At 35.9% G+C, this 15899-nt stretch overlaps 1 protein-coding gene across 2 annotated transcripts in view; it reads right to left on the bottom strand.

Moving 5' to 3' along the window:
• The window catches only part of Lrp1b (LDL receptor related protein 1B), a 2085328-nt gene that overhangs the window by 100142 nt on the left and 1969287 nt on the right, over positions 1 to 15899 (bottom strand). For both annotated transcript variants that reach the window (XM_087654909.1, XM_087654910.1), the window contains exons 76-77: positions 14419 to 14538; positions 12322 to 12563 (exon numbers count right to left, since the gene is read on the bottom strand). In XM_087654909.1, coding sequence (XP_087511035.1) covers positions 12322 to 12563; positions 14419 to 14538 — 362 coding nt within the window. The remainder of the gene's footprint in view (positions 1 to 12321; positions 12564 to 14418; positions 14539 to 15899) is intronic.

A 15899-nucleotide genomic window follows, 5' to 3' on the forward strand; every position in this document is an offset into this window, starting at 1 on the left:
TCTCAATTATTATTGGCACGTGCTGCATATATATTCCTGAACACATAAATATAAACTCCTTAGTCTGTCTAAAATTAATTATATGAACATTTTCATGGCTGATCATTTGCTATGTACCTCCCAGTATAAGACAATTTCCCTCACTTTCAGTATTCCCCAGTTTCCTATAGTTCTTTTTGTTGGGTTGGAGCCTCATGGAATCACAAGAATTTTAGATGATATTACCCATAGACAAGTGACTCATAGTAAATAGATCTTGAAAAATGAAGAGGAAGAGAAAGCTCTTGCTACAATTCTAATTTTTTGTGATAAATAAAAAAATAGGAAAACGTGGTTATTTAAAATGAGTCACAAAGACAGGAAAGAGAATTGCCTGGGAATACAGAACAGCCTAGCATCAATCACTTAATCCTAAAAAGAAAGAAAGAAAGAAAAGAAAAAAAAACAAAACAAAACACAAAAACAGAAAACAAAAACAAATCATGTGCCATATGAAATAGGACAAAAATTGTTCATTTGTTCCTTACACCAACTAACAGGTCAAAACCAATGACTCCACAGTGACATGTTAAAATATATAGGTCACTATAACATTTTAAAAAAATCATGGTTTCCAGAATTTCAATGATTGAACTCAACTTTAATTAGGTATTTTCAGTTTCTACTTTAAATCAAATATATTCAGTGAAATATCTTTAGTACTGCACCTAGAATTGTGACAGATAGCACACACTAGTAAGCTTAGTATAGAAAATTTAAAATTAAAGAGGTAACTTCCAATTTTGTAACAATTAAGCTGTCAGTTTTCTGTAAGATTTAATTCATTTATTCAACTAATACTTTGACAGGCCCCTAACTTAGCTGTGTATTTAGAAATCTTAACAGGATAAAGACCTTTTAAGTTTTCTTAAGATGTCAGTCAACAAATGTCTTCAAAGTTGTGCAACAATATTAATGAAAACTTTGTCAGAATGAATACTTGCTTAAACTTTCCCAAAAGAAACATGTCACTGTGGAGTCATTGGTTTTGACCTGTTTAGGCAAAAGAGTATAGAAAGAAACAAAACAACATTATTGTTATCAAACACAAAGAATAGGAAGGCAGAGATATAAACCAGTTTTTTGTTTGTTTGTTTGATTGTTTGTTTTTACAGAATACCCAAGATACAGTCCACAGAACTCAAAAATGTCAACAAGATGTGCCCACGTGAGGACACCTCGGTCTCCTTTGGGTTGGAGGAGAAAGCATTCACAAGGGGAAAAGGAGGGAGGGACAGGGGAGGAAAAGGCAATTGGGGTAAAGGAGAGGGAAACATGATCTGATATTGAGTGGGCAAAAAGGACTGAAGCCCTGAGGGCCAGCAGAAAGAATGGAAACAGGTGACCTAGGAAGGAAGGAGGTTGGGAGGACCCTCCAGAATGTACCAGGGATCTGGGAAATGAGAGAATCTCAGGAATAAAATGGGGGACTCTAAGATGAAATGCCCTACAATGGGGGCTCAAAACTCTGACCCATAATTCTGCCTGTTTGAAAGAACTGCAGATATGGAAATGGAGAAGAGCCCGAGCAAAAGAAGGTCCAGCAACAGGCCCAAAGTAGGATTCAGCTCAACTGGAGGCCAAAGATGTAACAACATTACTGAGGTTATGGGGAGTTCACAAAAAGGGACCTATCATGACTGCCCTCCAAAAGACCTAACAAGCAGCTGAAAGAGTCCGAGGCAGATATCAGAATCCAACCAATGAACAGAAGCTGCTGACACCTGAATTAGGGAAAACCTGGAGGAAGATGAGGAGGAGGGCAATCCTGTAGGAGGACAAGCAGTCTCAATTAACCTGGACCCCTCAGGTATCTGAGACACTGGATCACCAACCAGGCAGTATACCTCAGCTGATATGAGGCTGCCAACACATATATGGCAGAGAATTCTTGGGTCTGGGTTCAGTCAGAGAAGATGCACCTTCAAGAGACAGGAGGCTCCAGGAAGTTTAGAGATCTGTTGGTGTAGGTGAGGTGGGGACATCCTTATGGAAATGGGCAGTGTGGGAGGAGAGGTATAGGATGTAGAACAGTCGGAGGGTAGACGGGGAGGGGAATAAAGTCTGGAGTATAAAAATAAATAGAAAAATGAATAATTAGATTATCATCAATACACACTTTTCAAAAATAATGCTAAGTACTGATGGTCTAAACTCTCCATTCTCAAAACACAGGTAAGTTGAACTAATTAAAAAACAAAATTCATTGTTCTGTCTTTACAAGAAATTCAACTTAACTTTAAATATAGACCCCATCATAAGGAAAAAGATCAAGTAAAGTTATCTCATAAAATTGAAACAAGGAACCAAATAGCATTAATATGATAATATCTAATGAAATTTTCAAACTAATCAGAAAAAATATAAGGTACCTCATTCTAATAAAGTAGTTCAATCAGAAAAAATGCATCTATCCCTCAAGAGAACAGAAGCCCCAGTGACCTTAGAGTTCTGGTGGTGTGGGTAGGGTGGACACAGCGGGGGAGAGGAGATATGGGAGGTTGGACCAGAAGGGGAATAAAATCTGGAGTGTAAAAATAAATAAATAAAAGAACTAAGACTATGTACAATGTACATGAGTGCTTTACAAGAGATTATCTATAAAACTACTGTGTGTAATAAATATATATTAGTAAATGTATTTTTAGACAAGAAAGAATAATACCAAAGTGCCTATGAAAAATCCCTATACAGCCAATCGTACTCTAATACCAAAAAAAAAAACAGATTAAGAAAATATATTACACACACACACACACACACACACACACACACACACACACACACTCATGGGGGGAAAGGAGGGAGTGAGGGGAGGAAGAGAGAGACAGAGAGACAGACAAACCTATAGCACAATTTTACGGATGAGCATTATCTTAGTTGGGATTTCCTTTGCTGTGCAGAGACACCATGACCAAGTCAACTCTTATAAACAGCAACATTTAACTGGGACTGGCTTACAGATTCAGAGGTTCAGTTCATTATAAAGGTGGGAAGCATGGCAGCATCCAAGTAGGCATTGCCCTGGAGGAGCTGAAGAGTTATACGTCTTGAACATAAGGTAACCAGTAGAAGACTTTCTCACACATGACAAGAAGGAGGGTCTCAAATCCCAAACCCAACAAGGCCACAACTATTCCAATATCTCCTAATAGTGCAACTCCCTTGTTCAAGCATATTCAAACCACCACAAGCATCAATTGAAAAATCCTCAGTCTTAGCCAGACTAACCAGAGGTCACAGAGAGTGTATCCAAGTTAACAAAATCAGAAAATGAAAAGGGAGACATAACGACAGAATCTGAAGAAATTAAAACATCATCAGATCCTGCTACAAAAGCCTATGTCTAAGAAAATGGGAAAATCTGGAGGAAATGGACAATTTTCTAGACAGATACCAGGTACCAAAGTTAAATCAGGAACAAATAAACCATCTAAACAACCAAATAACTCCCAAAGAAATAGAAGCAGTTATTAAAAGTCTCCCAACAAAAAGAATCCAGGTTCAGATAGGTTCAGTGCAGAATTCTATCAGACCTTCATAGAAGACCTCATACCAATACTATCCAAACTATTCCACAAAATTGAAACAGACGGAGCACTACCGAATTCCTTCTATGTAGCCACATTACTCTTATTCTGAAACCACACAAAGATCCAACAAAAAAAGAAAACTTCAGACCAATTTCCCTTATGAATATTGACACAGAAATACTCAATAAAATTCTTGTAAACCAAATCCAAGAACACATCAAAACGATCATCCATCATGATCGAGTAGGTTTCATCCCAGGGTTGCAGGGATGGTTTAATATACGAAAATCCATCAATGTAATCCACAATATAAACAAACTCAAAGATAATAACCACATGACCATTTCATTAGATGCTGAGAAAGCTTTTGAAAAAATTCAACACCCCTTCATGATAAAAGTCCTGGAAAGATCAGGAATTCAAGGTCCATACCTACACATGGTAAAAGCAATATACAGCAAACCAGTAGCTAACATCAAACTAAATGGAGAGAAACTTGAAGCAATCCCACTAAAATCAGGGACTAGACAATGCTGCCCACTCTTTCCCTACTTACTCAATATAGTACTCGAAGTCCTAGCCAGCAATCAGACAGCAAAAGGAGGTCTAAGGGATACAAATTAGAAGGGAAGCAATCAAGGTATCACTACTTGTAGTTGATATGATAGTGTATTTAAGTGTCCCCAAAAGTTCCACATAGAACTACTTAACCTGATAAAAAACTTCAGCAAAGCGTCGGGGTATAGAGTTAACTCAAACAAATCAGTAGCCTTCCTCTATTCAAAGGATAAACAGGCTGAGAAAGAAATTAAGGAAGTGACACCCTTCATAATAGACCCAAATATTATAAAATGTCTTGGTGTGACTTTAATCAAGCAAGTGAAAGATCTGTATGACAAGAACTTCAAGTCTCTGAAGAAAGAAATTGAGGAAGATCTCAGAAGATTGAAAGAACTTCCATGCTCATGGATTGGCAGGATTAATATAGTAAAGATGGCCATATTGCCAAAAGCAATCTAGAGATTTAATGCAATCCCCATCAAAATTCCTACTCAATACTTCATAGGGATAGAAAGAGCAATTTGCAAATTTATATGGAATAACAAAACACCCAGAATAGTGAAAACTTTACTCAACAATAAAAGAACCTTTGGGGGGAATCACCATCCCTGACTTCAAGCAGTATTACAGAGCAATAGTCATAAAAACTGTATGGTATTGGTACAGAGACAGGCAGATCAGTGGAACAGAATTGAAGACCCAGAAATGAACCCACACACCTGTAGTCACATGATCTTTGACAAAGGACTTAAAAGCATCCAATGGAAGGAAGATAGCATTTTCAACAAATGGTGCTGGTTCAACTGGAAGTTAGCATGTAGAAGAACGCAAATAGATCCATTCTTATCCCCATGTACAAAGCTGAAGTCCAAGTGCATCAAGGACCTCCACATCAAACCAGATACACTCAAACTAATAGAAGAAAAGTGGGGAAGAATCTCAAACACATGGACACTGGGGAAATTTTCCTGAACAAAACACCAGTGGCTCAAGTTCTAAGATCAAGAATCGACAAATGGGACCTCATAAAACTGTAAAGCTTTTGGAAAGCAAAAGACACTGTCATTAGGACAAAACGACAACCAACAGATTGGGAAAAGATCTTTACCAATCCTACATCTGATAGAGGGCTAATATCCAAAATATACAAAGACTCAAGAAGTTAGACTCCAGAGAGCCAAATGACCCTATCAAAGATGGGGTACAGAACTAAACAAAACATTCTCAGCTGAGGATTATCGAATGGCCAAAAAGCACCTAAAGAAATGTTCAACATCCTTAGTCATCAGGGAAATGCAAATCAAAACAACCCTGAAATTCCACCTCACACCAGTCAGAATGATTAAGATCAAAAACTTAGGTGACAGCAGATTCTGGAAAGGATGTGGAGAGAAAGGAACATTCCTCCATTGTTGGTGGGGTTGTAAACTGGTACAATCACTCTGGAAATCAGTCTGGAGGTTCCTCAGAAAATTGGACATTGCACTACCTGAGGACCCAGCTATACCTCTCTTGGGCATATACCCAAAAGATGCTCCAACATTCAAAAAGGACACATGCTCCACTATGTTCATAGCAGCCTTATTTATAATAGCCAGAAGCTAGAAAGGACTCAGATGCCCTTCAGCAGAAGAATGGATTCAAAAAATGTGGTATATCTTCACAATGGAGTGCTACTCAACTATCAAAAACAATGACTTCATGAAAATCATAGGCAAATTGAATGAACTAGAAAATATCATCCTGAGTGAGGTTACTCTATCACAGAAAAACACACTGGGTATGCACTCATTGATAAATGGATATTAACCAAAAATGTAGAATTACCCAAGGAAGACCACAGGAAGCTCTAGAAGGATGACCAAAATTCGGATGCTCCCACTCCTTCTTAAAATGGGAAAAAATATCCATAGGAGGGAGTATGGAAGCAAAGTTTAGAGCAGTGACTGAAGGAGTGGCCATTTAGAGCCTCTTCCACATGTGGCCCATATATATATACAGCCACCAAAACTAGATAAGATTGATGAAGCTAGAAAATGCATGATGAAAGGGACCGGATATTGATCTCTCCTGAGAGACATATCCAGAGCATGTCCAATACAGAGATCAATGCCAGCAGCAAACCGCTGAACTGAGAATAGGATCCCCTTGGGAGGAATTAGAGGAAGTATTGAAAGAGTTGAAGGAGCTTGCAACCCCATAAAAACAACAATGCCAACCAATCAAAGCTTCCAGGTACTAAACCACTACTGAAAGACTAACCCAGGGTTCCAAATGCATATGTAGCAGAGAATAGCCTTGTTGGGGTGTAAGTGGGAAGCTCTTGGTCCGGCCATGTTTGGACCCCCAGAGGAGGGGAATATTAAGGCAGGTAAAGATGGGGGATATATATGTGGAATATCTGTATGGGGGAGGGGGAGGGGAGGGAATGAGGGCTTATGGACAGGAAACCGGGATGGGGAAGAACGTTTGAAATGTAAGTAAAGAAATATATCTAATAATTTTTTAAAAGAAAAATCCTCAGCAAAATACTTGCATGCCCAATATACGAACATATCAAAGAGATCATCCACCATGCTCAAAAGTTGGATTTATACAGGAGATGTAAAGATTGACCAAAGAAAGTAAGTTGAATTTTTAATACATATAAAAATACAAGAATACATCTTAAAATTCATAATAAACCACAATTGGTCCAGGATAGCCAAAACAATCCTAAGCAAAAAAGAGCAATGCTGGAGGAATTATTCAAGTCATTTTATAGAGGAACAAATTAAAATTAATTTGGTTCTGTCATAAGAACAAGCAGGCAGAGCAGAGGAACAAAATAAAAGATTTACATTTATTATACTTAACTACAGTAAAGTGATATTCAACAAAATCCCATTATCAAATATTTTCAAACTTTCAAAGAAGAATTAATGTCAATACTTCCCAAATAATTAGACATATTTTAAATTAGGAGGTATATTCCACAATTTGTTTTTTTTTCTTTTTTTTGTTCCCCAACCCCTTGAAGTTTTATTTAATCAATTCTCCCAAACCTGGCCTAAAACTAAACACATGAGAGAAGTTAGTTGTATACAGTGGGTGATTAAGGCATTATGATATGATTTTTTTAAAGTATTTTTAGTTTTTTAACGTTCCACCCAAGGAGGCTATAAAAAAATCCCCAGATTCCATGTACTGAAGTTACAAATGATAAGAATTGCACCTGGGACATCTAGAAGTGCTCTTTTTTTTTCCTTTTTTTTCCTTTTTTTTATTTATTTAATACTTAATAATAATTCTTTGGTTTCCGGGCAAACATCCCCCTCCCCCCTCCCCTTCCTTATGGGTGTTCCCCTCCCAACCCTCCCCCTATTGCCGCCCTCCCCCCAACAGTCTAGTTCACTGGGGGTTCAGTCTTAGCAGGACCCAGGGCTTCTCCTTCCACTGGTGCTCTTACTAGGATATTCATTGCTACCTATGAGGTCAGAGTCCAGGGTCAGTCCATGTATAGTATTTAGGTAGTGGCTTAGTCCCTGGAAGCTCTGGTTGCTTGGCATTGTTGTACATATGGGGTCTCGAGCCCCTTCAAGCTCTTCCAGTTCTTCCTCTGATTCCTTCAACAGGGGTCCTATTCTCAGTTCAGGGGTTTGCTGCTGGCATTCGCCTCTGTGTTTGCTGTATTCTGGCTGTGTCTCTCAGGAGCGAGCTACATCCGGCTCCTGTCGGCCTGCACTTCTTTGCTTCACCCATCTTGTCTAATTGGATGGCTGTATATGTATGGGCCCCTAGTATCTTTCATATGGGAAGGTAATCTGCAGGCTTCCAAAGAATAAAACTTAGAACACCAACCCACCCACAATCTCTTTTGATCTATAATGTTGTCCTTAGAGAAGAATATTCTAGAATAACAGTAATACATATCATGTAGGAATAACTAAGCATTCTATGATTTTACACAAGATCCACACTATGAGATGGAACAAATAGACACTGCTGGGGCAACTAGTAACCAAGGCTGCATTCATAGATTATGTCATCATCAAAGAGGCTTCTTCCTGCAAGAGATAGAAAATTTACAGAAACCTAGAGTCAAACATTAGAGAGACCTAACAGAGAGGGATAGAGATCAAAGAATACACAGATCTGAACAAGATGTCTCTATCAAATCCCTTTCCTCAGAGCTCAGGGAACCCCATGGAAAAGGAGTCAGAATGAGTGTAAGAACCAGAGGAAATAGAGGGTAACAGGAAACAAGTCCCTCTGAAGCAACTGAGCAAAGCAGAAGATACTCTTCATACTACCAGAAAAGTAATGCTAAAAGAAAAGTAATTTTCAATGTCACCCAGTTAGGAAGTGTGCTACTGGCAGCAGAAACATGCTTGAAAGTTATACGAGTACAATCCTGGCATAATGTGATGGGAGTAGTCAACTACATTGTTATTGGATTTTAAGGTCCATTCCATGAGATGGAAGCCATATTTGTCACTGCAAAAGTGGCCAGCAACCTCCTGATTAGATAGATCATGGGCCAGGAGGTAAATCCGTTTATTAGTATGCTCAAGTAACACAGTGACAAAATGACTTGCAATTAAAGATTGCTATAGCCATGGTGCAAAGAATTACTCAACATGCTTCAAAGAAATTTCTTGTAGGAGTTGGCAATTAACAAAGAGTCCAGCACCTGAAAAAATTTCTGAGAGTGGGAGATCTTTGGAGCTCTCAGTCCTAAATGGGATGTTTTTATCACACCTTTTTCATTAGTGCTCAGGGATCTATGAGGAAGAGGAGATTTCAAACAGATTTCAAGGAGTAGAGGTGGTAGATGACTCTGAGGAAACAGTGTCTTCCAGACAATATAGGTATGAAATCAGAGATACCAGGACAGCGTACACAATACATGCACAGCTTCAAAACAGACATAATCTTAGAACTGAGAAGAAGGGAACACAAGATCCCACCACTAAACTATGATCTATTTCTAACTAATACTGGGAAAGAGAAAAGTAGATTTCTTTAATAAAGTGTCAAGTATATCCTAACTCTGACCCTTTCTGTAGGAATAACAGGCAAATATAAAACAAACTTTTGTGTACTTTTTAATTTAATTTTGTTTTGATATTTTTTCTTTTACACTTGGTTTACTTTTTAAAATGTGTGTTCTGTTTTTCAAATTTTCTTGGTTTCATATTTTTTCATTTGATTTTAGAGTGGTATGGTGGGAAATGAAGAAGAAATGAAGTCATTTTGGAAGAGGGGAGGGTGAGGAGGAGTCATATGTAGAAAAAATATGCCCAAAATATATACATAAATTTTTTAATAAAAATTTTAAAAACTAAGACAAATTGATAGCACAATCCTAATGTAATCATCATTTGACTCTGTGATTTTTCTCTTCTTTGTATTTATATTTAGAGAAAAAAAATCCATGTATCAAAATCAACTTTGCAGAAAAGTTTTGAGTTTTGTTTTCTAAGAAGTATAGAAGCCTCAGTCAGTAGTTTTCAACAATTATCAAAACTTAGAATACAAAATAGGTTTTATGCTCTCTGAACTAATTGGAGACTATCGGCAAGTATTAAAATGCACACTTTTATCTGACATGAAAAAAGTGTTTGTTTATACACAGGATGGATTTCAGAGAAATAACAGGTTCAGATAAAAGTTGACAGACACATATTCTATTGCCTGTCTTTGTGAAATCACAAACGTTCATAATCTGGAATGGGCCTTAGAAGTTGACAGTAAACATTTTTTTCCAGATGTACAATTTAAAGTCATAAATATTAATTTATCTGAATTTTACAATCAATCAATGTTGTCAGAGTCAACTCTTGCACCTTGACACATTAAGGCACTGGGATTATAAAGTAGTAGTGAAGCACACAATGTAGTTGTCTTCATTAAGGCAGCCTTGCCTTTTAAAAGATATCATAGTGCCTGAAATGTCAGTGGAAAGTCATGCAGAGACAACAGGTAAAACCCAAGGGTCAACAGTCCCCTGCTCTGTAATATTGCCTTGAGTCAGCTATTAGCTCTTTGTCAAAGAGTGTTATCTTACAGTAATCCACAGCATCCATGGTGAATGTTGCTAACTATGCTCTTTCTGAAAACACTGGAGAAAATAGTCTAGACCATGTAAGAAAGTCATAACAATCATTTAAATGTTTCATATCCTGTTTCAGACAAGCCTAATGAAAACCTTTACCACTGATTACAAGCAATTTTCTAATGAAGTTACAGAGACCTGTAGACAGGACTGCAAATAAATGTGTACACTGTAAAAATAAAATATATATACACATGCATCTGCCTGAGTAAAAATAAAAACTTAGTTATCAAATATTATGTGTTTTGACATCCAATCTATAAAATTGAACTCATTATCACTGATTATATATAAATCTACCCAAGAACAAAATTAAAATAATTTGCATTCAAAATTATAACAAAATTAAATATATAAGAGATTTTTAAAAAACAAACATCAGATCAAACATCAGAACTGTAAATCATCTTAAATACAACATGCAGCACACGGCATCCTGTCAATCAGTATTAGCAATGCAGTTATATAGCGCATACAATGTGCTGCATTGCATAAAATTAATGTTTATATGTGATGAATCTGTAATAATTATGTGTCATATGCTTAATTAGTTTTTAATCCAGTACCTAAAATTAGGTCATGGAAACTAAAGAACTGATAGAGAACAGGAATAGAATTCAAAGCCAGGCCAATCAGTGCATTTCATGACACCAAGGGAAGAAAATAAGGTCACAAGCAATCTTCATTTTCACGATTGATATGCAAGCAGACATCATTTCTACAGCTAAGCACTACACATACAATGACTGTGTGTCATCTGGTCTGACAGAGAGAAAGGACAGCTCTGCAATATCGAAAACAGAATGATCTGCTAAATGACTCCTCTATGTCCTGGACCTGTTCTAAGTAGAAGGAAAACTTACCTAATAGTGCTGCTGGGAGAAATATCTGAAGAGAGAACTCAGTTACATGAAAAATTTTTTGAAGAGTGGATCTATTCTAAACCTGAATTCATTAGTTAATTGTATTTATTTTAAAATTATACCTAAATAGATATCTCAGAAATTATGCATGAGAGCAGCTTTTTCAAAGTTCAAGTTCTCAGAATACCTATGTTAGATGGCTTACAACTACCTGTAACTTTTAATGTCATGGATTTCTGGCCTTCAAAGGCACCTGCACTCATTGGCTCCCCCTCCACCCCCCCTCCACATAGTATATTCACTTAACTGAGACTATAAAGAATGAATTAAAATATAATTAAAGTATGCTCAACACAGCATTGTGTAGCATTTCTGTAACTTAAATCTTTATTGTAGAATGTTTTCTAAGATGCATCCATGATCACTCATGTTGCTTAGATATTTATGATAGATTCTGTTGTAAAAAAAATTAGTGAGGAATCCAAACAGGTGCCATGCTGCATTTCAAGTGTTTGAATGCTATTAGCATTTCTGGGTTATCACTTGGACTTTTGAATTATATGGAAAAAAGGCCAGGCTCCTTTAACTTAAATAAGTATCCATCTTTCTTTTTCATTCATGTAACATTAAAATACAAAATATGCAACAACTTTAAATGTTGTGATGCAAATAGAGATTGCCAACAGCTACAATTGTGAACAAGTGGTCCGCTTTTTATTTTTATATCTGGCCATGATAAGCAACATTCCCTTCCTGTATCAGCCAAATGCTCTCCAAAATGCATTTCTCAAAAGAAGGGAGGAATAGTGAAATTGTAGTTGGCTTCTTGTCCCATAAGTAGATGTATAATACACTTAAAATTGAAACAATTTTCTCCACGTTATATTACTTTCTAATGGAGAAAGCACACATATTCTCCCATTCTAACATTAAGATAAAAAATGCTTCTGTTCACAATATGTATGACTTTTAAATATAAAATATTTGTGTTCAAAATACTTAGCTGCTATTCATTTTCAATTCTATGTAGCAATGGGAAATGCATTCAAGCAAAATATAAACCAGAATTTACAGTAAACATGCTTTGTACAAATAGAAAGAAATATTTATTTCTATGTGGGATGAATAATTGATTATCTTAATTCTTCCAATGCTTTCACTTTTTTTTTTTACAAAGTAAGGATGTTGGCAGAAGGCATAACCTTCAAATTTTCTGTTATTTACTTACAATCAAGCCACTATTCGCTTGTCTCTTTTCTCTGGCATCGATCATTGTGTAGAAAATCCCGCCTGGATTAAACTGAGTACTCCAGACAATCACATTTCTTTGATAATATACATCCATCCCTGTTATTCTTGAATTATGTTCAACATGAGAAATCTGCTGATGACTGCCACTGTAGTTGAATGGATATACAAAACCCAGGATGTCAGTGTCATTAGCTATGTAGAGAGCTTGATCTTCAGAGCCTGCAGATTATTACGATAAAATACAAAATAGAGGAAATTTCAACTAGAGCAAAAGCGATGATAAAGGTTATCTTGTGTTGTTATTCTTTATACAGTTTCTTGCAAAGTGAAAATTAGTCACTTTTATACCTTTTTTAAGTCTTCATAATATTTGATTTCTGCTTAACGTTTTTCTCCAAAAATCATTAGTAACCACTTCCTTTTTGAAGTACAATGCTTAATTTATGTTCATAAGTTAAGGATTTGAAAAGGATGTTTTTGGCAAATCACGGCATGCTGTGTTCTGATGTTTTGATTTTTGATATTTAGATATAATCCTATGTGTTCTCTCTCTCTCTCTCTCTCTCTCTCTCTCTCTCTCTCTCTCTCTCCCCCCCCCCGTTTCCCTTTCCCTCTCCCTCTCTCTCCTTCTCTTTCTCTCTTTCTCCCCTTTTTTGAGGGAATAGAGATTCATTCAATCATTGGCCTTGTAAAATCTCTGTCACTCAGCTACATCTTGCAGTGTTTTATTTTTCATTTAATAGATTTTGTTCCTTGCTACCCTAAGGTTTTGTAATTTCAATTTATTTCCAATCGAATGGGAGAGTGTTTTGACACCTGTACCACATACTAATATTATTTTCACATTGATTGAAAAAGAAAACCACATTGAGAATTCTGATATTATTAAAATATTAATTAAAACCTAGACCAACTTTGATGCATATAAAGTTATTGCAAAAAACCATAATAATAATAATGTGTCCTGAAATGTAGTTATACAGATCACACTTAGGTACATACTGTAGGCTTAATTATGCTGGTTCAGCTACCTTTTGCATCACAGAATTTGATAATATGAAAAAAACTCATTTAACAATATACATATTATTCAATATTTATTCTCTTTTGGATATTATGTTAATTCTTTTTCAACTTATTTTGATTTCTTACGGAAATAGTAGAAATAGATATGATACTCTAATTTTATAAATGAAGAATCAAGCCTGAAATACCTCAATGACTTCCTTTAGTAGTTGTAGTGTGGGAACTATGGTCATAGGATTCAAATTTAAGTACATTTAATGTCATTCACACAGGATAAAGGACATTAAAAGTGTTCCCATGTGATTACTTCTTATTAATCAAACTGTGTAGCTGATGATGTTAAAGCTATATAATTGGCAAAATACAGGAGAAATTAAAATATATATATTCAGAAGTCTAGCACCATACCTGTCTTCTACATTAAAAAAAAAGTACTGACAAGTTGGTTACAAAACTTAGAAGTAACATTTTATATTCAAACACTAAAAGGTCATACAAAAATCCCCTTCTCTTTAGAATCCTAGTCCTTATGCTTGCACAGTTTTACAGTTGTAAAATATATTTTTACATCCACTGAAAATAGCAGAATTACTGTATTTAGGCTAGAAGACTGGTGCTTAAATTCTTTATTCTACTGACAAATTGCTATACAGAGTAATTTTAATACTTTTGCCCTACCTTTAATAGTTTTCTCTGTAAATTACCTTGAACTACTTTACTAGACTGTTTAAAAGGATAAGGCAGAACACAAGAGAGCAGGCTGTGGTGGTATATTGAGCAGTGGAGCAATACAAGCTATCAGGACTTACTGCAGGTTGTAAAAGGAGCCCGCAAAGGAGACTTTAGAAGTTTCCAGAATAAAAACATAATATTTTTTAATTAAAGGAAAATATATTTCACATTTGAAAATAAAAAATAGCCACGTTGATTGCCTTAATATCTAAATATTTCATATTATGCAGAATGGGTCTTTTGCTAAAATGCAGTGTACAAAATTTTCCCCTTGAGATATTCATGTAGAATTGAAATGGCTTTTTAATTACCTTACCTTTTGCTATACAGCTGTTGTTTTTTTCTTGAAAGTTCTGGTCACAGACACATTTATATGATCCTCGTGTGTTTAGACAGTGCTGGGAGCATATTCCAAACACCAGGCATTCATTGAGATCTGTGAGAGAAGAGCTCAGAATCCGTCTTCACTATTGCAAAATAAGGACTACTCTGACAACTAAACAGAGAACGTGAAGAGGCATCTGCAAATGCGCAGGGCTAAATCAGCAAGAAGTAAAGAAGCCACAGATGATGTCTGTGATTTGAAACATGCCTCTGAATGAAGGGCATAAGCAGAGCTGAGAAATAAGGTGGATTGTTGACCATGAGTTTTTCCTCCTCTACTTTCACATATATTCCTCTTCTTCCTACATATTGTATATTTGCTCTGGTTATCCAATCAGATGGTAAGATAAATTCATACCTCCAATTAGGTTTAGCTCAGAAAAGTAACTTTTTTTCGTTTAACCTTCTATAGCCCTTTATAGATTCAATGCCACTTCATTCACAACCACTCCCAATGACACCTGCAGATGACATTGTGACAGTATACAATCAACTTTGGACATTCTGTTGCCTGTGCTATGAAATTTCTCCAACAACTCGTCAGTACTGTAATACCAACTACTTTCTGTGTAATAAACATTTACTTGTGTTCAGAAAGGATTATTTAGGGGTGAATTAAACTATATCATATCAACACTTAATCATCTAAATTATAGTAGATTGTTCTCCTTTGTTTAGGGTGCCAGCTCTTTCTACAGCTTACCCCTGGGCATGGTATGTAAGATAAACCTGTGTTTTATTTTATAAAAGTATCCTAACTTTCTCAAGTCTGTTCTGATTTCATACATTCACCATGCCTGTATACAGCACTTTTAAGGTCTTTCTCTTTCTATTCTGTATTCTAGCATTTCTTCCTTTTGTACTGTTTTCAGCTAAATTGTGTGAATTTACTATGAAATAGCATTTTATACTTCATATATATGTGTGTGTGTGTGTGTGTGTGTGTGTGCGTGCGTGTGCATGCAAGTGAAAGACCCTAACAAACTAAATTGCAAGGTCTAGGTAATACATTTTTCCTCAAATGGAAATTGCTATTTTACTATTATATATACTGTAGACACATATTTAATTAATGTTCAGAATTGACTTGAATCTAAAACAGAGGTATATAGAAATAGTGAAAACATGGTTATTTGAACTGACAAATATAGTTTCAATAGAATAAAATGAGAAAACATTGAGAACAGAATTTCTAAAGATTCTAAGATTTCTAAACACACATTAAACAGGAATAGCCTACTGTTAGGCCTTTTAGGTAATCAATGCTGTCAAAACTATGGTCTTTAGAGTCTCTCTCCTTCTCTGTATATATATTTGCATATAAATGATAGACACAGCCATTAAAAAAAACTGTTCCAAATAAAATAGAGAGTACTTAGTTTGTCAACTTTTGGGTCCACATGAATGGATTAC

This window comes from Rattus norvegicus, chromosome 3 (assembly GCF_021556685.1).
Source record: "Rattus norvegicus strain SHRSP/BbbUtx chromosome 3, alternate assembly SHRSP_T2T, whole genome shotgun sequence".
Taxonomy (NCBI): Eukaryota; Metazoa; Chordata; class Mammalia; order Rodentia; family Muridae; genus Rattus; species Rattus norvegicus.